Source organism: Hemiscyllium ocellatum, chromosome 12 (assembly GCF_020745735.1).
Source record: "Hemiscyllium ocellatum isolate sHemOce1 chromosome 12, sHemOce1.pat.X.cur, whole genome shotgun sequence".
Lineage (NCBI taxonomy): Eukaryota > Metazoa > Chordata > Chondrichthyes > Orectolobiformes > Hemiscylliidae > Hemiscyllium > Hemiscyllium ocellatum.
The window spans coordinates 72,805,646-72,832,011 of record NC_083412.1 but is presented as its reverse complement, the minus strand read 5'-3'; the positions used below and the strand labels follow the sequence as shown (position 1 = coordinate 72,832,011).

At 40.6% G+C, this 26,366-nt stretch overlaps 1 protein-coding gene across 1 annotated transcript in view; it reads right to left on the bottom strand.

Moving 5' to 3' along the window:
• Window positions 1-26,366, bottom strand: part of LOC132820615 (T-box transcription factor T-like) — a 95,778-nt gene extending 69,412 nt beyond the window's left edge. Inside the window, exon 1 of the mRNA XM_060832819.1 lies at window positions 26,318-26,366. Within this exon, the coding sequence (XP_060688802.1) occupies window positions 26,318-26,366 (49 nt within the window). The remainder of the gene's footprint in view (window positions 1-26,317) is intronic.

Sequence of the window (26,366 nt, the reverse complement as noted above, 5' to 3'; positions counted from 1 at the left end):
GGGAAAAGACCTTGTCTATTTACCCTATCCATGTCCCTTATGATTTTATAAACCTCTATAAGGTCACCCCTCAGCCTCCGATGGTCCAGAGAAAACAGTCCCAGCCTATTCCGCCTTTTCCGACAGCTCAAACCTTCCAACCCTGGCAATGTTTTCTGAACCCTTTCAAGTTTCTAACCTCTTTCCTATAGTAGACAGACCAGAATTGGTCACAATATTTCAATAGCGACCTAACAAATATCCTGTACAGCAGCAACATGACCGCTTCATTCCTATACTCAATGCACTGACCAATAAAGACAAGCATACCAAATACCTTCTTCACCATCCTACCTATCTGCAATTCCACTTTCAAGAAGATTATTGGGAGAGGTTTACAATGATCTTCACATAGTCTTGAGGCAAAATGAAGTTAGCTTAAATAGTTAGCCTGGAATGAACAGTGGGTAGAAAATGAACAATGAATAATTCAGCTCTAGTATTGTATTGGAGCTGGGTCTAGAGAGTGGGCAATAATGTCAGTGAGAAATATAAATCATTCTGGAAGCTATGGGAACAGAATGGGGCTTCACAGTCTATGTACGTATCAAGCCAGAACAAGGTACAGGACATTCTACAGTTCTAAGATCTTTAAAGGAAATTTAAAAGACAAAACCTAATGGGATGATCCCCAGAAATCTCATACTTTGAGTACAAGAAAGTTTGAATAGAGAGAGGAATTAAGGTAGATCACAGTGCCTGAATATTTTGGACGGGGTGGGTGGGGGGTGGCGGTTAAGTGTGTGTGTGTGTGTGTGTGTGTGTTAGCATGTCTTTGGTAGAGACTTATAAAGTCTTAATTTAATTATTTTGTGATACAATTATGCTTATTCTAGTTAGAAATCATGAAATATTGTGGTACAGTTCTGTTAGTTGATTGCTGAGTGTGTGGGCTTTTTCTTTAGATGAAAGATAAAAAGAGGAACTCAAAAGGGATTTCCATGTTGATTATCAGGGAAAAAATCTTAATCTGTTTTTTTCAATGCACTATATCCAGTTTCAGCAGCAACAGGAACATCTTATCATTTATGAAAGATGATGGGCATGTAGCAAAACATTCACTTCAGAATCAGTCTCCGTAATGGATACATTTGCTGATGGCTGAAGACGCTAATCCTTAAGAGATAGATGCTGCCACATGAAGCTGCCAAGTATCATTATGGGTTATTATTTCTGGCCTTCACATATGATGCCAAGCTGCTGTTGCTATTGACCACAATGGTGTAAATTAACCCCCAGAAGGTGTCGTTATTCACTTTTCTTGACCTCCAGGATCAGTAATCAATGTAAGGGTCTTTGCTTTCCAATATGCTTGATATTAAGCTTCAGATGTCCTGCTGGTCAACTAGCTCCTTCACCTTATAGACAGTTCTTGGATGTACTACCATCATCCATCCTACAGATGTGCCTGAGCCAAGAAAACTGCCTGTTTCATTGATGTTAACAAACTTAGGAGCTCTGCCTTTGACAGGAGCACTGCAATTGTGACAGGATATGTGCCATAAACAGCAAGATGCAAACTGTTAAGTTTATTTTCTTGATAACTGTCAATCATCATGATAACGTGCAAGTGAGACTAACTCCAATAGAATGGATGATGGTCACCAACTGAAAGATATAAAAACATAGAATCGGAGTAGGCCATCCAAACCATCAAGGCAACTCCACCATTCAATTTCACAATGGCTGATCATTCACTTCAATGCTTTTTTTTCCCCACAATACCTCCTTTAACTCATTAGTATTTAGAAATCTATCAATCTCTACTTTAAATATGCTCAAAGACTGAGCTTCCATGCTGTAGAAAATTCCAAAGATTTGTAGTCCTCTGAGTCAAAATAAACGCTAATCTCCATCTAAATGACTTCACCCTTATTTGAAATTGTGTCCCTTAGTTCTAGGCTTCTCAACCAGGAGGTACATCTTACATGCATCTATTTTACAGGTTTTCATGAGATTACCTTCCATTCTTCGAAACTCTCAAGAATGCACACCCAGTTTCACCAATCCCTTTTCATAGGACTCTTCTGTCATCCTGGGAACAAATCTGTTGAATTATCGTTCTACTTTCTTTATGGCAATTACATCCTTCCTAGTGCATGGGGACCAAAGTTGCATGCAGTTATCCAGGTATGTCTAATTGTATGCACTATATGGTGAGCTCGATGGTGCCAGTCACCTTGATGGGCAGCCAAAGTCAAAGTGCTTGAATTTGTGCAAATGAGACAACACTTTATGTCAGAATTACTTCAACCACTTTGCACACAATGAAAACACCTGACCATTACCAATTGTCAGGAAAAGAAAAATCATCTGACTCTCTCATGTACTTCAGAGAAGGAAATCCATACCTGGTCAGGCATACATGTACCTCCAGACCCACAGCAATGTGGATAACACTCAATTACCCACTGAAATGGTCAGCAAGCCACTCAATTATATTAATTGCTGCAACGTCTCAACAAAGAAATTAAACTGGACAGATCACTTGACATCAACCTAGACAGCAGAAAAGACACCAACAGAAATAGTCCTGTCAACCTTACAAAATAGTCTTTACTAACAGCTGGGAGCTAATGGCAAAACTGGGAGAGCTGTCACACAGACTAGTCATCAACAGTCTGACAGTCATGCTCACAGAATCATGCCTGACAGACAATGCCCCAGACACCACTATCACCACCCCTGGATATATCCTGTCCCACTGGCAGGACATACCCAGCAGAGGTGGCAACATAGTGGGAGACAGTTGGGAGAAAGTTGCCCTGGGAGTACTTAACATTGACTCCTGACCCTCAGTAAGAGTGACCAATGCACAATCTGTGTGGAGTCAAAGTTTCACATTTACATTGAGAATACTCTTCATCATGTTATGCGGCACTGTCACTATGCTAAACTGGACAGACTTCAACAGACCTAGCAATTTAAGACTCAGCATCCATGAGGTGCTGAGAGCAGTAGAATTGTATTCCAGCATAATCTGCAACCTCATCCCCCAGCATTACCCCCACTCAACCATTAACATCAAGCCAGGGATCAACCCTGGTTCAATGGAGTGTGCAGGAGAGCATACCAGGAGCAACATCAGGCATACCTGAAGATAAGGTGTCAACCTGGTGTAGTCACCAAACTGGACGACTTAAATGCCAACAGCATAAGCAGGAAGTGATAGACAGAGAGATAACTACAACTAATTGATCAGACCTAAGCTCTATAGTCCTGATATATCTAGTCATAAATGGTAGTGGACAATTAAACAACTCACTGGAGGAGGAGGCTTCAGAAATTTCCCCATCTTCAATGGTGGAAGAGCCTAACAATCAATGCAAAAGATAAGGCTGAAGGATTTGCCAATTGGATGATTCATCTCAGTCTCTTCCAGTCATTCCCAGCATTACAGATAACAGTCTTCAGCAAATTCAATTCAATTCACATGGTATCAAGAAACAGTTGGAGACACTGGATACTGCAAAGGCTATGGACCCTGACAACAATCTAGCAACAGTTCTGAAGATTTGAGCTCCAGAATGTGCTTCTCTACTAGACAAGCTCTTCCAGTATAATCATAAAACTAGCAACTACCTGACAATCTGGCAAATGCCTAGTACACAAATAAAGGAAAAGACCAGCTCAGCCAATTACTGCCTAATCGATCATCAGTAAAGCGATGGAAGATGCCATCAACAGTGCTTTCAAGCAGCAGTTACTCAGCAATAACCTGCTCAATGATGCTCAGTTTGAGTTCCGATAGGGCCACTTAGCTCCTGACTTCATTATAGCTTTGGATCAAACATGGACAAAGGAGCTGAATTCCAAAGGTGCGGTGAGAGTGATAGCCCTTCACATGAAGGGCTGCATTCAACCAAATCAAGGCATCCAATTAAATGGAGTCAATGGCAATGAGGGGGCAAACTCTTCATTGGATAGAGTCAAAGAGATATACAGCATGGAAACAGACCCTTCGGTCCAACCCGACCAGATATCCCAACGCAATATAGTCCCACCTGCCAGCACCTGGCCCATATCCCTCCAAACCCTTCCTATTCATATACCCATCCAAATGCCTCTTAAATGTTGCAATTGTACCAGCCTCCACCACATCCTCTGGCAGCTCATTCCATACACGTACTACCCTCTGCCTCTGAAAAGGTTGCCTCTTAGGTCTGTTTTATACCTTTCTCCTCTCATCCTAAACCTATGCCCTCTAGTTCTGGACTCCCCGACCCCAGGGAAAAGACTTTGTCTATTTATCCTATTCATGCTCCTCATAATTTTGTAACCTTCTATAAGGTCACCCCTCAGCCTCCGACGCTCCAGGGAAAACAGCCCCAGCCTGTTCAGCCTCTCCCTGTAGCCCGCCTGGTCCAGATCCTGTTGTAATCTGAGGTAACCCTCTTCGCTGTCCACTACACCTCCAAGTTTGGTGTCATCTGCAAACTTACTAATTGTACCCCTTATACTCGCATCCAAATCATTTATGTAAATGACAAAAAGGAGAAGGCCCAGCACCGATCCTTGTGGCACTCCACTGGTCACAGGCCTCCAGTCTGAAAAACAACCCTCCACCACCACCCTCTGTCTTCTACCTTTGAGCCAGTTCTGAATCCAAATAGCTAGTTCTCCCTGTATTCCATGAGAGCTAACCCTGCTAATCAGTCTCCCATGGGGAATCTTGTCGAACACCTTACTGAAGTTCATATAGATCACATCTACTGCTCTACCCTCATCAATCTTCTTTGTTACTTCTTCAAAAAACTCAATCAAGTTTGTGAGACATGATTTCCCACGCACAAAGCCATGTTGACTATCCCGAATCAGTTCCTGCCTTTCCAAATACACATAAATCTTGTCCCCCAGGATTACATCCAACAACTTGCCCACCATCGAGGTCAGGCTCAGTCTATAGTTCTCTGGCTTGTTCTTACCACCGTTCTTAAACAGTGGCACCACGTTTGCCAACCTCCAGTCTTCTGGCACCTCACCTGTGACTATCAATGATACAAATATCTCAGCAAGAGGCCCAGCAATCACTTCTCTAGCTTCCCACAGAGTTCTCAGGTATATCTGATCAGGTCCTGGGGATTTATCCACTTTTAACCATTTCAAGACATCCAGCACTTCCTCCTCTGTAGTATGGACATTTTACAAGAGGTCACCGTCTATTTCCCAACAGTCTATATCTTCCATATCCTTTTCCACAGTAAATACTGATGCAAAATATTCATTTAGTATCTCCCTCATTTTCTGTGGCTCCACACAAAGGCTGCCTTGCTGATCTGTGAGGGGCCCTATTCTTTCCCTAGTTACCCTTTTGTCCTTAATATATTTGTAAAAACCCTTTGGATTCTCCTTAATTCTATTTGCCAAAGCTATCTCATGTACCTGTTTTGCCCTCCTGATTTCCCTCTTAAGTACACTCCTACTTCCTTTATACTCTTCTAAGGATTCACTCGATCTATCCTGTCTGTACCTGACATATGTTTCCTTCTTTTTCTTAACCAAACCCTCAATTTCTTTAGTCATCTAGCATTCCCTATACCTACCAGCCTTCCCTTTCACCCTGACAGGAATATACTTTCTCTGGATTCTTGTTATCTAATTTCTGAAGGCTTTCCATTTTCCAGCCGTCCCTTTACCTGTGAACATCTGCCTCCAATCAGTTCTTGCCTTATACCATCAAAATTGACCTTTCTCCAAGTTAGAACTTCAAATTTTAGATCTGGTCTATCCTTTTCCATCACTATTTTAAAATGAATAGAATTATGGTCACTGGCCCCACTGACACCTCAGACACCCGCCCTGCCTTATCTCCCAAGAGTAGGTCGAGTTTCGCAACTTCTCTCGTAGGTACATCCACATACTGAATCAGAAAATTGTCCTGTACACATTTAAGAAATTCCTCTCTATCTAAACCTTTAACACTATGGCAATCCCAGTCTATGTTTGGAAAATTAAAATCCCCTACCATAACTATCCTATTATTCTTACAGATAGCTGAGATCTACTTACAAGTTTGTTTCTCAATTTCCCTCTGACTATTGGGGGGTCTATAATATAATTCCAATAAGGTGATCATCCCTTTCTTATTTCTCAGTTCCACCCAAATAACTTCCCTGTATTTCTAGGAATATCTTCCCTCAGCACAGCCGTAATGCTATCCCTTATCAAAAATGCCACTCCCCCTCTTCTCTTGCCTCCCTTTCTATCCTCCCTGTAGCATTTGTATCCTGGAACATTAAGCTGCCAGTCCTGCCCATCCCTGAGCCATGTTTCCGTAATTGTTACAAAATCCTAGTCCCATGTTCCTAACCATGCCCTGAGTTCATCTGCCTTCTCTGTTAGGCCCCTTGCATTGAAATAAATGCAGTTTAATTTATTAGTCCTACCTTGTCCCTGCCAGCCCTGACTGTTTGACTCACTTCTGTTCTCAGCTGTACCCGTCTCAGATCGATCTCTTTCCTCACTATCTCCCTGGGTCCCACCCCCCCACCTTACAAATTTAAATCCTCCCAAGCAGTTTTAGCAAATTTCCCTGCCAGTGTATTAGTCCCCTTCCAATTTAGGTGCAATCCATCCTTCTTGTACAGGTCACTTCTACCCCAAAAGAGATTCCAATGATCCAAAAATGTGAATCCTTCTCCTGTACACCAGCTCCTCAGCCATGCATTCATCTGTTCTATCCTCCTATTCCTGCCCTCACTATGTTTGTAGCACTGGGAGTAATCCAGATATTACTACCCTTGAGGACCTCCTTTATAATTTCTGCCTAACTCTCTGTAATCTCCCTTCAGAATCTCAACCTTTTCCCTTCCTATATCATTGGTTCCAATGTGGACAATGACCTCCTGCTGCTCCCTCTCCCCTCTCTGAGGCACCCTCTCTGAGACATCCCTGATCTTGGCACCAGGGAAACAACACACCATTCTGCTTTTTCTCTGCTGGCCACAGAAACGTCTGTCTGTAGCTCTGACTACAGAATCCCCTAACACAATTGATCTCTTGGAAGTCGATGAACCCCTCGTTGCATTAGAGCCAGTCTCAATACCAGAAACTTGGCTGTTCGTGCTACATTCCCCTGAGAATCCATCACCCCCTACATTTTCCAAAACAGCATACCTGTTTGAAATGGATATATCCACAAAAGACTCCTGCCCTAGGTGCCGACCTCTCTCACCTTTCCTGGAGTTAACCCATCTATGTGACTGTATCTGAGTCTTTCCCTCCTTCCTATAACTGCCATCCATCACATACTGTTGCTGTTGCAAATTCCTCATCGCTTCTATCTGTCTCTCCAACCGATCCACTCGATCTGATAAGATTCGCATCCAACAGCATTTATGGCAGATATAAGCTGCAGTAACCCTTAAACTCTCTTTAAATTCCCACATCTGACAAGAAGTACATATCACTGCGAAGGCCATTTTTGCTCCTTCACGATCTACAGACCCAGAAAATAACACCGTCTTATTCCTCTACAAACACTGCCCCAGGTTAAATTAATAGCTCTGGCTTATATTTTAAGTTTAATCAAGAGACTTATCTCCAGAAGCATATAATCAAGAAAGATTCCACTATACTCACTACTGCAGCCTTTCTCTTGGACAGACTTGAAACAACAATTAACTTATCTGATTCTGTGCTGTGAACTTCGCCCAACAGTTTCTCCAAGATTAGTTGTGTACTCCACTGTTTGTTAATTTTTCCAGATGCACTCTGATGTCCAGTGATACATGAATTCAAACAGCAAAGGCGGTAACTGTGCAGGTTCTCTCTCTCTCTCTCTCTCTCCCCCTCTCTCTCTCTCTCTCTCTCTCTCTCTCTCTCTCCTGCACTGTCCTCACCATGTGCTTCCTTTGTCTGCTCTTCTCCCTTTTAAAACTGCTGGTGTTTTGACTTTTTTTTCAAAGTTTCAAAACAACGCAACAACGTATAAAACAGTAACTGCTGCTCCTGGAATTCGAGGAAATCTCCTCCAACAACTAAAATACCTCAAAAAAAGGAGCAGCTCTTACAGCCAGAAATCTTTCCTGTCCTCCATTTTGGATTACCTCATACCCGGCATATAGGAAGGTGGTCGTGGTTATTGGATGTCAGTCTTCTCAGCTTCAGGGCATCTCTACAGGAGCTCTAAGTGTCCTAGGACAACCACCTTCAATGACCATCCCTCCATCATAAGGTCAGAAGTGGGGATGTTTGCCGATGATTGCCCAATGTTCAGCACTATTCACAACTCTTCAGATATTGAAACAGTCTTTGTTCAACAAAATCAAAACAATATCGAGGCTTAGTCTGACAAATGGCACATAACATTCACCCCACACAAATGCCAGGCTATGATCATCTCCAATAAGAGACAAGAGAATGTGGTGCCGGAAAAGCACAGCCGGTCAGGCAGAATCCGAGCAGCAGGAGAATCGACATTTCGGGCATATGGTCTTCATCTGGAATGACCCTCATTCCTGATGAAGAGCTTATGCTCAAAACATCGATTCTCCTGCTCATTAGGATGCTGCCTAATTAGCTGCGCTTTTCTAGCACCACATTCTCGACTCTGATCTCTAGCATCTAAAGTCCTCACTTTCTTCCAATAAGACACAATCTAGCCACTACCCCTTAACATTCAATAGTATTACCATCATGAAACCCCTCCCCCCCATCAACATCCTAGAAGTTACCATCGTCCAGAAACTCAACCAAACTCACCATATAAACTACAAGAGTAGGTCAGAGTCTCAGAATACTGTGGCACTCCTTGACTTCTCAAAGCCTGTCCACCTTCCACAAGGTGTGTGATAGAATACTGCTCACTTGCCTGGATAGGTGCAGTTCCAGTAACTCTCAGGATGCTTGACACCATGCAGATCAAAGCAGCCCGCTTGTTTGGCACCACGTATACAAGTATGCATACTCTCCACCCAGACGCTCAGTAGCATTAGTGTGTACTATCTGCAAAATGCACTGCAGAAATTCACCAAAGATCCTTCAGCAGCACTGTCCTAACTAATGACCATTTCCTTCTAGAATGGCAAGGCAGCATATACATAAGAATACCACCCCCTCCAAGCCGCTCACCCATCCTAACTTAGAAATATATTGCTGTTTCTTCACACCGCCATGTCAAAATCCTGGAATTCCCTCTCTAAGGGAAGTGTGGGTCTACCTACCGCACATGGACTGCAGTGGTCCATGAAGTCAGCTCACGACCTTCTACTGAAGTGTAACTAGGGACAACTAATAACGCTGGCCATCCAGTGGCCCCCATGGCTCCTGAGTAAATATCACAAAATACTCAATACAAAAGATTAAAACATGCTGAAACAAATCAACAATACAGTAGATGTTGGAGATTTGAAATAAAAACAGAAAATGCTGGTTAAACCCAGCACACCTGACAGCACCTGTGGAGAGAGAACCAGAAAGTAAACTGATGGGACTCTGTTTCTCACTCAATGGAACAAAATGGTCCCTGTGCTGTGTAAAAGGAAATTGCCAGATTAAATTATGGAAATGGAATGTAAGGAAAGTAGTGCCGACATTTTCTCAATGACCTCTGGGAGTTAGAGAAATGGTACTGAGCTCTCCCCAGCATGAGCAAAGTTAGTAGAATGGAGTAAACTGCAAAACAGAATACAGTGTGTGGAGAGAACGAGCTTAATGAGTTGAATTACTATGTGTTCTTGGGCTTACAATATATGGAAAACAAGAAAATAACAGGAGACAAAGACTCCTAAGTAGCACAAAACTTTTACTACTGGTTTCCTTACTTCAGAAGACTGTTGGATATTTTGAGGCTTCATTGTCTTGTGCATAGTTCATGTTGTATAAAGCCCAAATTGGTTACTTTTGTAGGTCCTGTATGTAGTGTTTGTAATGAGGTCAGTCAGGTGAACCTCACAGAATATGAGTTCCCTGTTTGGGGCTGTTAATCTGCTGCAACCAGGGAGTGCTGGCTGACAGATATAAACAGGAGTGTTAGAGGTTCTCTTCATTCTGAGAGTTGGCTCTAAGAAAGTTGGATCAGTGTCAAAGACTTGCTACATGTAAATAAAGGTGACTTGGTGAGGGGATACTGGCCTCTGTGGAGTTACTTCACTGCATGATTGCAGGAATCTGTCTGCTTCTCGACCTCTAACCCTAATCCTAACCATGACCCAGGGTGACGCTGGAGTATATAGGGCATTTCCCAAAACCTGGCAGCCACCACTCCCAAAGGAACTACCATCAATAAAGAAGTCAAGCACTGATTCATTGTGCCAGCGATGCCTTCCTCAAGCTGTGACAACATATCCCTGACAATTGGGAGCTCTGGAAGTCAGAGGAGGTGCTGGTCAATAGGGCTGTTGTGTTGACTACCCTCCTCTACTGCAGTGAATGCAAGACTGACTACTGACATCACATTAAAATCATTGACCAGTGATGCCTATAACAGATCCTGGAGATCAATGGGTGAACTGCCAGATCAATGAGATCGTTGACCATGAAGCTGTGTCTACCAACCTCAAAGCAGTGCTCTAGAAGAGTTCAACTCTGATGGACAAGTCATTGTATCTTGATGCCCGACAGCCAGCTCCCATGGCAAGTTTTCTCCTCCCTATTGGCCAACACTCAAAAGGATGGTAAAGGAAAGTGATATGTTCAATGCCACCCTAAAACACGGAGATGTTGACACCATTGCCAGGGAGGACAAAACTGCCAACTACTTGGCATGGAACCGCCTAATCCATCAACTTTCACGCCACTTCAGGACTCAATGACTGACCACAGCATGCAAATGATAGAAGAAGGAAAAGAGAGTCAACCTGAGGCTGGGAATGCCATTTCCCCATGCACCAACTTGCTCCCACTGTGGAAAATAAAATCTTGCTTATTTGAAACTAGGTTCTCCAATCATTGGAAGAATACAGCCTGGCAAATGTCATTCTTGATTGTGAGGGATCAGAGTCACTGCTGCTGCAAGCACCCCAGCTATCTCATTCTGTAAGGACAACTTGGCTACGGTGCCTGCAGGACCCTCTCCACTTCACAATGTTTCTATAAAGGGACAGATGAGATTGCCTGAACCAATTACAATTCGGGAATACAGTGGGTCATGTTGTGCCCCTTCAGACCTTGCTGTGTTCGTGACAGAGTTGCAGCAGTGGACTTTGGTTATTTGTTGAGGGCACCATTATTCAAATACGTGTAACCTTGATTGCGCCAGATATAACCCCTTGCATCTTCTCCATGTGTTGAGCTTGGGATAAAACCAGTTTAATAATCTAGGCTTGGCTACCAGTTGAATTTTTGATTTCCACATTATTGAGAAATTTCATAAGACGTTCTGATGACCTGTATGTGCCAACATGTCTCTTCTTCAGAGGTATTCTGAATTGCACATTGAGACCCCAATCCAGCAGTTTGACATACATTGCTTCCAAGAGGATTGGGTGAGAAGTGGGTGTCGGGCAAAGCTGCCAGCAGTACCTAGACGACAGGGGGAGCTGAGAATACAAATCAGGAAGCTTGTATCTCCCACTGGAGCAGGCAAGAGGGAAACTGCAAAATAGAGAGTTAGCATAGTCTCAAGGTGCAGATAGGAAAATGACTTCACAGCAGGAAGTCAGAGACAGAGCTAGATTCATTGAAGTTGATTGCAAGTGATTCCTGCTGTACTGCAAAAAAACAACTGTTTGATGAGTACTGAAGTTTTAACATGTCATGCAGAATAGTATTAAAGTTAATAAAGTATACCAAATGCATCATTAGTAAATTAATAATATAACTAAATGATTAAAATTGATTAAGGATTACTATTCAGGTGATGATTCAAGTCTGAAGCATGTGAGAACTCCTGGATGACATGGTGAGCCAGCTCAAATGTGTCTGCAATAAGTGTTTGAAGTTTGACCAGTTTCAGAGTTTACAAGCTGCAGCCTGAACTACAGACACTGAAATGCCACCATGGATTCTTTGTACCAGGAAGGAGTCACACCATTTAGGTTAGAGTCTTCTGATTCAGTCAATAATCAGGGACAGGAGTGTGTGACTGTGACTGAGGTCATTAAGAGGTTCCAGAGGGCATCTGTGTAGGTGTATTAGCCTGTGCAGTTGTCCAAAATGTTTGGTACTCTCTCAGTCTGTTTGAATGAGAGTGGAGGCTTTATGTTGGTTGAACAAACCATCCAAACAATAGTACAGGAAACCATTCAAATAGGGGGAGCAACAAGGAATGTGGTTGCAGGTGCTAATATTGTGCGGAAATTGACATCATTCTCTGCAACAAAGAGTGACAGTCTAGATGACTATGTTGCCTGTCCAGTGCCAGGGTCTGGGACATCTGCTCAGAGCTGAAAAGGAAATTACAGTGGCAGGGCTAGTGTAATGATGCTGCTCCTTTAACAAGGCCCTGTAAGACCCTGTGTTTGATTGTACCTTTTGTGCCAAGGGTATGTTTATGGGGACTGTGGTAAGTATTTGGAACAGTATCATTTAGTTTTTGAATAGGTTGTTATTCAGTAAGCTGTTCTATTTTGTTTGTGTTTCATTCGGTAATCTTGTAAATAAATTCTGTTTTGTTTAAAACTACACAGTTTGACCAACTGCATCCATCCTGGAATATCCTGGAATAACACTTGTTTAAAACAACTAGCAAATTTAGGGTCTGGGCTATTTTCTTGAAATGTTTTGAGGGGGTCAGGCCTGGTCCATAACAGTGGGATCCAGTGGTTGTGGTCCATCTAGGTACCAACAACATAGGTACAATGAGGAAAGAGGTTCTGATAGAGAGTATGAAGAGCTAGGCACTAACTTTAAAAAAAATCCTCAAAGGTTATAAGCTGATAATAAATCTTGCACAAATTGGAAAAGGGTACATTATAATTAGAGGGATCAATACTTGGTTTAAAGACCGGCGTTGGAGAAGGAGGCTCCTGTTTGTAGGCCAGTTGCACCTGGAGACAGTGCAGGCCATACTGTTCAGACAGTGAACACCTGAACTATCCTCCGGTCAGTGTTCTTGCGAAACATACAACTGGGGAAGTACAAAGAGTTTTAAACTAGGTAATGATAAAGAGATCAAGTAGGAAAATGTAGTATATTAAAGAGTCCAGAGAAGATAGGAGAGGAAAATGGTAATATGTGTTTATATTAATATTTCAAAATTCCCGGGATCAGGAAATGTTCCACTGGACATGAAAGTGACAATTATAACACTTCTATTCAAATAGAAGGGAGGCAAAAGAACAGGAAACTATAAACCAATTAGATTGATGTCTATCATGGAGAACTAAAATTGATCATCAAGGAAATTCTAACTGCACACTTATAAAAACTCCAGGTAATTGGCAAGAGTCCACATAGTTTTGTCAATGGGAAATCATGTTTAAACAATCTAATGGCGTATTTTGAAGAATTAACATATGTTGTGGATAAGGAAGAGTCTGTAGGCATACTATATACACTTGGATTTCCAGAAGGCATTTTGAAAGGTGTCACATCAAAGATTATTGTGGAAAATAAAAGCTCATGGTGTAGTGGGTAACTTATTAGCATGGATACAAGATTAACTAGCTGGCAGAAAACAGAGACTGTATATAAATGTTTGATTGGCAGGGTGTGATGAGCAGAGTCCTACAGGAATCTGTTGCTGAGCTATCAACTTTTTACAGTTTATATCAATTACTTAGATGAATGATTTGGAGATGCTGGTGTTGGACTGGGGTGTACAAAGTTTAAAATCACACAACACCAGGTTATAGTCCAACAGGTTTAATTGGAAGCATGCTAGCTTTCGGAGCGACGCTCCTTCATCAGGTGATTGCCTTCATCACCTGATGAAGGAGCATCGCTCCAAAAGCTAGTGTGCTTCCAATTAAACCTGTTGGACTATAACCTGGTGTTGTGTGATTTTTAACTTACTTAGATGAAGGGTTTGAAGACACAATAGCTACGTTTGCTGAAACTGTAAGAAAGTTATAAACACAAAAAGATAGATGAGCAACATGAGTGGTTGAAAATTTGACAGTCTAATGTTGGAAATTTAAATCTGTTTATTTTTCAGGAATAATAGAGGAGCTGAATACTATTTAAATAGAGAAAGACAGCAGACGGATTTGGGATGCCTCATCTATGCATCACAAAAAAAGCTGGCATCCAGGTTCAGCACTGAATAAGGAAAGTAATGGAATTTTGGCCTTCATTTCAATGAAAATGGAATACTAAAGTACACAACGCACTAATCAGACCACAGTTGGAAAATCATGAACAGTTTTGGATCCTTTATCTAAAGAAAGGTATACTGATATTGGAGACCGTTCAGACAAGTTTCACTCGGCTGATACCAGGTTTTGAGGAGAGGTTGAATAAGTTAGACCTGTGCTCATTCTAATTCAGAAGAATGAGAGCTGAGCTTATTGAGCCTTAACAAGTTACTTAGAGGACATGGCTGGTTAGATGTGGAGAGGTTGATTCACTGGAGGAAGAGTCCAGTAACAAAGGGCATGCTCTGAATAAGGAGTCACATATTTAAAACAAAGATAAAAAGGAATTTATTTTCTCAGAAGGTAGTGAATGTGTGGAATGTGTAGAGAGCACTCTAGGCAGGGCCATTAAGAATATTTGACTTTGAGATAGACAGATTTTTATTCAGTGTTATTGGGAAAAAAGTGAGGAAGACTCTTGAGGATTATCTGCTCAGCTATGTCTCCATTCAGGATGACCTACTTCTGCTTCTATGTCTTGGGGTGATATGGTTTTGTTGAATGGTGGGCCAGGTGAGAGGAGCCAAATAGTCCATCCCTATTTGCTATGTTTGTATGTATCTCATTGGACTTGGTGGACACATTCTTCTAAAGCAGCTGCTGTCTTCAGAGAAGAACCAGTTGACCCATCTGAGATCTCACAAAGGTATGTCAAATTCCACATGCACTGGCAGTGATACTAGTGCCAAACTGGATCTGATGATCACACTCAGATAGACAAATGGCTTGATCTGTCCATAATTATTTGGTAATCGTATGAATATTGCATGAGAATCATTAGATTTTCATGGTAATAAAGAGTTTCAATTGTAAAAGCTCATATAATAATATGGTTTTCAGAAGTACAGCCCATACAAAGATGTATCTGGAACACTATTTGAACAAAAAATACATCAGTCAATTCTTTTCTTTTAATACAAATCTACCAACTTTTAAAGTTAATATTTCACAATTCAGAGTGGAAACATTTATTGTATGTCTCTTGTTATGACCAGGGAAGAAGAGGGGGGTTCAGCTCCCTTTTTCTCAACCACCCCCCCCCCCACCCCATTTTAGTCAATTGCAACAATTTTCTTTTAGCATTCAGCTATCACACCTTCACTAAAATGTAATTAACCAGGTCAAAATGAAGGCGACACAATTTTGAGGTTTTCTTACAATGAATCAGAGTATATGTTTTTAAACACAAGAACATAGACATTAATATTTTAAAAGAAATGGGTTTAGGAGAAAGGTAACTAGTACAAACAGGATAATAAAAGCAAATGCAATTACAAATCTTAAGAGTCTCTTGGGTTGCGAGAAGGAAAAGATCGATTTCTAATTTAATTGTGTCTTATCTCTTCTGTAAGGACAAAACTACAAACGTCCTGGAGTTGGAACTCTTAGTACAGTGCTATCATTCCAAGTTGCTTTTCATTGTTACTTTCTTGGCTTGAGCGAGATTGACAGAGTGAAAACAGCTCCCAGTATCCTTGCTGTTGTCAGTCCTTATTGCTTTCGCTTTCCTTGTTTTTAGTCCTTTGTTAATTCTGGTTTTTATATTCATTTAAGTGATGTGGGTTGTGAAGAAAAAATGTTTGGCACCTGGTTAGTGTGATTTATAAATATGTATTTATATGTTATTTTCCATGCTTCATGTTTTTCAATTCTACACTTTTTATTCATTATGACATTTTAATTACCATGGTTGAAAGTGAGATAGGAATAGGAGAATTAGAAGCAGGAGTAGATCATTCAATCTGTTTAAACCATTGTTAATCTGACTGTAGGCTCAAGTTTCTTTCTTCTCTGTACCTGCCACCACTCAATCCCTGGGTTTGAAGGAAAAGCAAAATTTCCTTATCTGAGAATTTTGATTTTATATTATGTACATATTAAAGTATTGTTCCATTATTCAATTATATTTGGAGTCCTAGTAGATTCTAAGCAATTGTTTGTTCCCTGGATCAATGCAAATCAAAGCTTGTCAGGAAAGGCCCGCCTCAGTTGTAAAGAAATTATTTAAACATCTCAGTTTCACTTTTCATGTAGTTTTCATCTTTCAAGGTATTCTTAATGCATTAGCTAATAAATAAAATCAATAAATCATCTACATTGCAATATTGTAATCAGTCATCCAGTCTATGCTAACTCATTGAAAAAACATTTACCATTCCCATATCCTTACAAGTTCTTTCCATCAAATATTTATAGAATGTTTGTGAGACGATTTGTAGCTCGGGTGCTCGTTGTTGTGGTTCTGTTCGCCGAGCTGGGAATTTGTGTTGCAGACGTTTCGTCCCCTGTCTAGGTGACATCCTCAGTGCTTGGGAGCCTCCTGTGAAGCGCTTCTGTGATCTTTCCTCCAGCATTTGTAGTAGTTTGAATCTATCGCTTCCGGTTGTCAGTTCCAGCTGTCTATTGCAGTGGCCGGTATATTGGGTCCAGATCAATGTGCTTATTGATTGAATCTGTGGATGAATGCCATGCCTCTAGGAATTCCCTGGCTGTTCTCTGTTTGGCTTGTCCTATAATAGTAGTGTTGTCCCAGTCAAATTCATGTTGCTTGTCATCTGCGTGTGTGGCTACTAAGGATAGCTGGTCATGTCGTTTCATGGCTAGTTGGCGTTCATGGATGCGGATCGTTAGCTGTCTTCCTGTTTGTCCTATGTAGTGTTTTATGCAGTCCTTGCATGGGATTTTGTACACTACATTGGTTTTGCTCATGCTGGGTATCGGGTCCTTCGTTCTGGTGAGTTGTTGTCTGAGAGTGGCTGTTGGTTTGTGTGCTGTTATGAGTCCTAGTGGTCGCAGTAATCTGGCTGTTCAACCAAAATTCAACCCAAACTCTGGGTCAGATATGTGGATGACACCTTTGTAATCATTAAAAACACAGAAATAGATAACACACACTGGAGGTATGGCATTGAGGGGGAGTTGGAGGTTTGGATTAGGAATTGGTTGGCTGGAAGAAGACAGAGGGTAGTAGTTGATGGTAAAGGTTCATCTTGGAGTGCAGTTACCAGCGGTATTCCGCAAGGATCTGTTTTGGGACCATTGCTGTTTGTCATTTTTATAAATGACCTGGAGGAGGGGCTAGGAGGTTGGGTGAGCAAGTTTGCGGATGATACGAAAGTCGGTGGAGTTGTTGACAGTGAGGAAGGATGTGGCAGGTTACAGCGGGATATAGATAAGCTGCAGAGCTGGGCAGATAGGTGGCAAATGGAGTTCAATGTCGCTAAGTGTGAAGTGATTCACTTTGGTAAGAGTAACAAGAAGATGGAGTACTGGGCTAATAGTCAGATACTTGGTAGTGTGGATGAGCAGAGGGATCTTGGTGTCCATGTACACAGATCTCTGAAAGTTGCCACCCCGGTAAATAGTGCTCTGAAGAAGGCCTATGGTGTACTGGCTTTTATTGGTAGAGGAATTGAGTTCCGGAGTCCTGAGGTCATGTTGCAGTTGTATAAGACTCTGGTGCAGCCGCATCTGGAGTATTGTGTGCAGGTTTGGTCGCCATACTATCGGAAGGATGTGGAGGCACTGGAACGGGTGCAGAGGAGGTTTACCAGGAAGTTGCCTGGTATGGTAGGAAGATCGTATGAGGAAAGGCTGAGGCACTCGGGGCTGTTTTCATTGGAGAAAAGAAGGTTTAGGGGTGACTTGATAGAGTTGTACAAGATGATTAGGGGTTTAGATAGGGTTGACCATGAGAACCTTTTTCCACATATTGAGTCAGATATTACGAGGGGGCATAGCTTTAAATTAAGGGGTGGTAGGAAGAGGACAGATGTTAGGGGTAGATTCTTTACTCAGCGAGTCGTGAGTTCATGGAATGCCCTGCCAGTAACAGTGGTGGACTCTCCCTCTTTATGGGCATTTAAATGGGCATTGGATAGGTATATGGAGGAAAGTGGGCTAGTGTAGGTTAGCTGGGCTTGGATCGGCACAACATCAAGGGCCGAAGGGCCTTACTGCACTGTATTTTTCTATGTTCTATATTCTATGGATCATCAACACCACACTCACAGGAATCTGATTCACTAGAGAGGAAGAAAAAGACAACCAGCTCCCATTCCTAGATGGTACAGAGAACACCTAACGGAGAATTTACTACAAAGGTATACAGAAAAGCCACACACACAGACCAAATCCTGAACTACAAAAGCAACCACCCCAACACACAGAAAAGAAGTTGTATCAAGACACTATTTAAAAGGGCCACAACACACTGCAGCACACCAGAACTGCAAAAAGAGGAAGAAGAACACTTCTACAATGTATTCGCCAAAAACAGATACCCACGCAATTTCATCAACAGATGCCTAAGGGAAAGACAACGGAATGAGGACATGCCACAATCCAAAGGACTAGCCACACTATCATACATCAAGAGCATTTCCGAACTGACAGCCAGACTACTGTGACCACGAGGACTCATAACAGCACACAAACCAACAGCCACTCTCAGACAACAACTCACCAGAACGAAGGACCCGATACCCAGCATGAGCAAAACCAATGTAGTGTACAAAATCCCATGCAAGGACTGCATAAAACACTACATAGGACAAACAGGAAGACAGCTAACGATCCGCATCCATGAACACCAACTAGCCATGAAACGACATGACCAGCTATCCTTAGTAGCCACACACGCAGATGACAAGCAACATGAATTTGACTGGGACAACACTACTATTATAGGACAAGCCAAACAGAGAACAGCCAGGGAATTCCTAGAGGCATGGCACTCATCCACAGATTCAATCAATAAGAACATTGATCTGGACCCAATATACCGACCACTGCAGCAGACAGCTGGAACTGACAACCGGAAGTGACAGATTCAAATCACTACAAATGCTGGAGGAACGATCACAGAAGCGCTTCACAGGAGGCTCCCAAGCACTGAGGATGTCACCTAGACAGGGGACAAAACGTCTGCAACACAAATTCCCAGCTTGGTGAACAGAACTACAACAATTTATACAATGCAGTATTAAAAGATTCTGCTAAAATTCCTCCCATTATCAGAAACAACTGCAGAGAGGCCGGTATCCTATCATCAAGTCACCCTTTGTTTACTTGTCCACAATACATTGGCTATGGTCAGCCAACTCAGAGTCAGTCCCCCAAGTAACTTGGATTAACCCAGCTGGAGTTATCCCTGTTGTTACAATGGGGAGAAGACTCCACAACAGGTTAAACCTAAGATTTCCAGACCTGGGGAGAGGGTAAAATGGAAGCAGGAAGGCCAATGCCAGCCACATGCCTCCTATAAACGAGAGGGACAATTCACTTCAGGGGACAAGGTTTGGTACCGGAACCATGGAAATGGCCCTGTTTGGATATGATGTGAGGCTGATGCAAAGTGAGGTCCTGTGACTTACCAAGTTCAGGTAGGTGAGGTGGTCCTCAACTGAGGAGATTCTAAACCCCTGTTTATATATATTTTTTGGGAAAGAAAGGAAACTCTCCTCCATAGCAGAAACCAAAAGCAGCAATACATACTGGTTGTGTGGCCAGAGTCAGTCCCCTGGGCTGAAATTCTAAATCCTCTTTTTTTTAAACAAGAAGATTCTAAATTTCCTGGTTGTATTCCTTTTTCCACACACTACCGCCTAACAGAGGGAGATTCGTTGTTTGTATTGGTCAGCCAGGGCCCAGGTTAACAACCCCAAACAAGGATCTTGTAGTCAACAAGATCTACCTGGTTCCAATCACTACACTATCCTTTCAGATTGCGCAGTAATATTAAATAGAGACTAAAAATATGCTTCCTGTAATCCTTATGGAAGTAGTTTCTCTTTTTTTTTCAGTCAAACCCTTCATAGTTTGAATGCCTTTTTAAATCTTACCATAAGTTTCTTTTTTCTGAGGAGAACAATCCCAGCTCCTCAGCTCCTTCATGTAACTGAGGAGCCTCATTCTGGGTCACAAGCTAGCAAATTTTATCTCCATCCTCTCCAAAGTTTTGATAGCCTTCTTAATGAATTATACCCATGATTGTATCAGATAAGTCTGTTCAATGGCTGAAAACGTTTGCCTTGCTTATGTAACGTTTACCTTTATAAAGCCAAAAACCTGTGTGCCTGTTTAACACTAATGATACATTTTAAATGTTTTCAACCAGATATTTGTGGAAGAAAAATCAGCTGATCTCCACAATCCCTGAACAGACATTTTGTTGTTAGTTACATGACCCCAACAGTCACTACTTGAAATATTAGCATATGAATGCACAAAATTTCTCTATTTTAACAACATTAATCCATTTCCCTTAAATGCCTAATACCTCCATTAAAACAACATGCCATTAGGCTTACACAGAGGGATCACAGTAATAATACATAACCCATGGATCTAATGTGCCAAAAGAAGCAGAGTAGATTAGATAAGTGGAGTACAGCCTACATCAGGGTAAATTAATTGAGGTCTCTAAAATAAATATGTTTGATGAGCTGAATTACCTTTTATAGCTCAATGTTTTCTGATGGTTCACAGGACTTTAATGCTGTGAATTTCATTTCTTATTTTTGAATAAATAAATATCAGTATCAGTTGTAAAACAAATGAAATACTTTGAAGATAAGTTAGCTTGTCATTTCAGGAGGTTTTAAAGCTTATTAATATTAATCTGTCATATTTATACATTTTGATAACTGCATAACTTATTTAACCTGCCCAGTTATATTTAATCACCTACTTAAGACACTTCATACAATTCCTGCAATTTCTTTACAAAATTATTTTCAGATTTTGAATGTGAGTTGATTTTTATTTAATGTCAGTTTAGATCTTTGAAAATATCTAAAAAGTGCATGTTTAAATATTCACCTGGAAGTGAACAATGAGGTAGACTTCATTCTTCATATATGCAATCAAGCCACAATAAATCAAATATATTTGCATAATTTAGGTGACATACTTCGATGTGGTAGTGCACTCATTTCAAATACCTCATGGTGCATATGAGGTGGTATAACGTTTCCCTAACCAGTTACACAGCTCTCGATCAATATAATCAACAATAATAAGATCAAGCTGATACTGATTTAAAGTGTCCCAATTTCAACAATGCAAAAATGGTTTGATATAAGTACAGCTTGTATGCTAGAATGAAATGTACTTGCTGGATTAATTTTACATCTTTGGTCAATTGAGTCAAAGGCTGCAGAAGATTGTTAGGTAAGAAAACACTAGCTGATCAATCAAACCTGCCCCACACAATGATGGACATACCACAACGGATAAACACTTTTTTTTACAAACTAATACATCTCCTGCCCACACCCCACCAACTTAATATTCTTGGAGAAGCAAAAGTAATGTTCAGGACTAGAAGGGGAAGAGGCCTGCTGAGGAAAAGAATCACACTGCATGTCAGGTAAGTTCTGAGGACAGGTCAGCTCACCTAGGAACTCCTTTCTTTAAAGGTGGTAAAAGCATCATCCATGAATATTTTTAAAGCAAATGTAGATTCTTAATTGGCATGGGGGTGAGAGGTTATTTGGGATAGGCAGAAATTTGGTGTTGATGTTTCCATCATGTCAACCTTGATCTTATTGAATGGTGGGACAGCCTTGAGTGGTCAAACTGGCTATGCTTGCTCCACATTTGTTTGTTCCCATGTTTGTAAGTTCCTGAAGGAACTTGATAGGTTCTTTGCTGAAAGGATGTTTCCTTTTGTGGGAGACCTTGAACTAGGAAGCACCGTTTAAAAATAAGAGGGCACCTATTTAAGATGGGATGGCAAAAAACATTTCTCTTAGAAGTTTGACACCTGTGGAATACTCTTCCAGAGATTGGTGGAGACAGGATCAAAGAATATTTTCAAGATTGAAGTAAATGGATTCTTGACTAACAAGCTAGTCAAACTGCATTTTAGGTATACAGGAAAGTGGAATTGAGTGCACAATCGTCATGAGATTAGTCGTGAACTTATTGAACAATAGAGCAGGTTCAAGGGTCAAATGGTCCGCTCCTACTCCTAATTTGTGCATATGAGTGATCATAACTGATTAACTGTAATTATTTAAATAAGGATTCATTCTTAAAGGTCTCCTCTGGAGCTTTTTCAAGGTTTTTATATCATATAATTTGCAGGAAGAGCAAAACTAGTTACAGCCCTCCAGATATGAGCTAACCGGCAGTATGTATATTGTTAAAATGGTATCCTTTTATTTATACTGAATGCTTCCATTAATAAGACCCTAATTAGCTTTAGCTACAGTTTTTCAACATTGCTGATTAAACTTCAGTGATCAGTGCACAATGACAGGTATATCTTTTTCAGCATTAATCCCTGCAACAAACATGCCTATTCTGTGCTTGGCCTGTTGATATGTATAAGCCTTTCCTTATCTAAATTAATTACCTTTCAAAGAAAGAAAATGCATCATGGTTAACTACAGGGGATGGCACTCATAACTTTGATAAGGCCTGTTTCAGCATTTTGCCAGAGGTAGCAACCAACTTCTGTTTGGAGTTATTCAAAAAGTGATTTATTGGAAAATTGGGCATAGATTGGTGAGGCCAGATTGGAGATGGTGGCACTAGTTTTATAGACCTGTAATGGATTTGAAAGCTGGGGAATGGTACCCGAGGAGAGGGAATGATAGTTACAAATATTCAATTTCCTTTCTTTCTTCTCATTGATTTTATCTGTTTTACTTGTTTCAGATCGGTTTCCATTTTCCATAAATGGTATTGTGCAAAATGTTTCTGCTGGTTTAAATTTTTTTCTGAAATAATTGTCACCAGAAGTATTCTGGTTCACAATAGTTTATGAAAATTAATCAACAATTCCTCATTTGCTCTGCAGTACCCTTATCATTGATGTCAAATTGACTAAACTGCCCCTAATTCAGATTCTTTGGAAAAATTCAGGCAAAATATTAGAATGTCAGTCTTCCCATGTCTGCTGCACTCCTGTCGCGTGACTTTTAACAGCCAGACATCAGAGGGGATGGTACAAAAACAGAATTTGCTGGAAAAACTCAGCAGATTAATATTTTGGGCCCAGTGACCATTCTTCAGAACATAAACATTACCTCTGCTTTCTCTCCACAGATGCTGCTATTTTCCAGCAATTTCTCCTATTGTTTCTGATTTCCAGCATCCGCAGTTCTGTGTGGGCTTTTTTGATCAGAGTGGACAGTTATAGGTACACAACTAAATGTCATAATCAGCTGGAATGGTATCACATTGTCTGCTCTAAACCAGTTCAAGCAATGATTCTTTGACACAATATAGATTCTGGGAGTTATTAAGCTATAATTTAGGGCAAGTGGTACACATAAATTCATCAAGACGCTGTACTAAATTATATCTTGAATGAGCTACAGCAACAAGCTAAGAGCAGCTCCCTTCAATTACTTAGATTACTTAGATTAGATTAGATTAGATTACTTACAGTGTGGAAACAGGCCCTTCGGCCCAACAAGTCCACACCGACCCGCCAAAGCGAAACCCACCCATACCCTTACATTTGCCCCTTACCTAACACTACGGGCAATTTAGCATGGCCAATTCACCTAACCTGCACATTTTTGGACTGTGGGAGGAAACCGGAGCACCCCGAGGAAACCCACGCAGACCCGGGGAGAACGTAAACTTACAGAGTGGAAACAGGCCCTTTGGCCCAACAAGTCCACACTGACCCACTGAAGCCCACCCACCCAGACCCATTCCCCTATATTTACCCCTTCACCTAACACTATGGGCAATTTAGCCTGGCCAATTCACCTAACCTGCACATTTTTGGACTGTGGGAGGAAACTGGGGCACCCGGAGGAATCATTGCTTCTGAACTGAACTTCTTATTTTTTTCTCTGGTCCTTTTCAGTGACAGATGACTTTTCACTTATTTGAAAATACAATTCATTATAAGGCTGCAAAAGAGTATGACAATGGATTTAGAATAAAAAGAAAGAAGCAGTGCCAATAACATATCAACTCCATTAAGACTTGGGAAAAACTAAAATCAATTCAGAAGGTGTTATACAAACATTATCGGAGGTTGTGATGTTAGGTTCTGTTCCCAGAGCAACTAGCAACAAACTGTCTAGTCTGTAAAGCTCCAATTATCCACTTTCACAGATTACACTACAGCAGGTGCATCTATTTAAATATGAGGCATAGCCCTTATGTGGTGCAGTGGTAGAGTCCCTACCTTAGACCATGGAGGCCTGGGTTCAAGTCTCACCTACTCCAGACATATGATATATCTGAGTAGGTTGTTTAGAAAAATAGATATTTTCCTTTGTGGCTTTAACAAATGGTTTTAATATTAATAAAGCATGAAATTCTTTTGAAGGGATATTGTCCCAAATCTCAGATAAAATATGTTCCTTGTTGGGCATTTTTCCTTAATATCAGAATACTTTGTATATGATAAGTAATTACAAAGCTAGTAAAATATTAAATTAATTCATTCACATCACAATGTTTCCAAACTATCTAATCTAACATGTGGTAACAAACAATTCCCTATTTTTTCATTGCTGCTTATTTAGATAGTTTCTGAGAAAAACAGAGCCAGTGAATAAGTCTAACAGTGAATTGGATTTACAAATACCTAATACATCTCACAACCATATGGAACAAACAGATCACTTAGGTATTCTACGTTCAATAAAAGTAGGGACAATGTAAGAAAATTTGAGATTGTTTCATTCTGTTAAAAGCTCTATTGAGCCTGTCATTTCAATTTTGTATCACTCTTTATTTTTTTCAAAGTGTAATTTGTTATGAAGGCAGATAAAACTTAGGAAATATTCGAACAATAGAGACAGAAAGAAGCAAAAGATGCACCAAAAATCCTACATAAGCTTCACACAAGGTGAGAACAATAAAAGCTATGAAAATGAAAAATCCTAATTTCATTAACAAACATTTTGGTGATTGTAATTTGTAGTCACGAAGGAGATTACATACGCTAAGCTTTTATCATTGTCTTGTCTGAGATATTCATTTAAACTTCTTAATCTATAAATGTCGACAGGTGTTTTGAATAACTAAGGAAAGGTATTAACTGTCAGCCACCCAGCTGATATATGAGCATCCTGCTTTGTTCTTTGTTCCTACTCCCTTCACAATTCTGGACAAAATCTCCCACATCAGCTGAAATGTAAAGGAGATAGTTGACTAATATTTCCATCTCCTGTACATTATCCAAATCATTGAAAGAAGAACATGGTCCTGAATGTACCAGAGCCTACAGAAGCGTAATCTCCCAGAAACTCAATCTCCTATTCTGTACAATATTGTCGTCAACCTCAAGCAGCACAGGGTGAAGATATAATTGAATTACTAAAATAGCCATCTGCCCAGTCATGCTTTTAATCACAGATAGACTGTACCCTAGGATTATACAACTTAACATGATTTAACGTAGATTAACTGTTTTTTTATTAATAGTTGAAGTCTGTTGTAAAATTACAAATTCAACCCAGTCCTTTCTTACAATTTCAGGCTGTTAAAAATACTAAAGTAGAAATTTCATAATGGGACTTAGCTGATAGTAAATATGTTTCCTTGATTATTCAAATAAACATTGTATGATGTATTAACATTGGCTCATACCAAATTGAAGAAATCCTGTGAAGAATTTTTTCTATTGTAGTACTGACGATACAAACCAGTTTGGTACTCAGTTTTCACGGTTAATGGAAATATTAGCATTGCATTCCTCATCATTTGAATAAAATTGAGAATAAAAGTTTCTTGCGAATTTAAGTGATATAAACCAACAAGATCCCACAATCACTTTTTAAAAATTCTTTCTCAGGTGTCGCTGGTAGGGGTGACATTAAGTTCCCTTTCCTGGCCTGAGGACCAAAGGGAACTGAATAATGTTTTTTACAGAACGTCAGAGAATAGTTATGAATCAGCCACTTTGCAACAATGATCTGAATTTCCCCACAATTTCAATGGGGCTCACAGAGACTTTGTCTCTGTGAGCTCTTACATGTTTTCTCATGCAATTTTATGCTGCTCACATTAACTCTGCACCATGCCTCCACAGCAATACTTTTCTGCTACCTTGTGCTTACCAGCCACAGGAATGCTTACAATTGCTGGATTTCCCAGCACCAGCTCCAT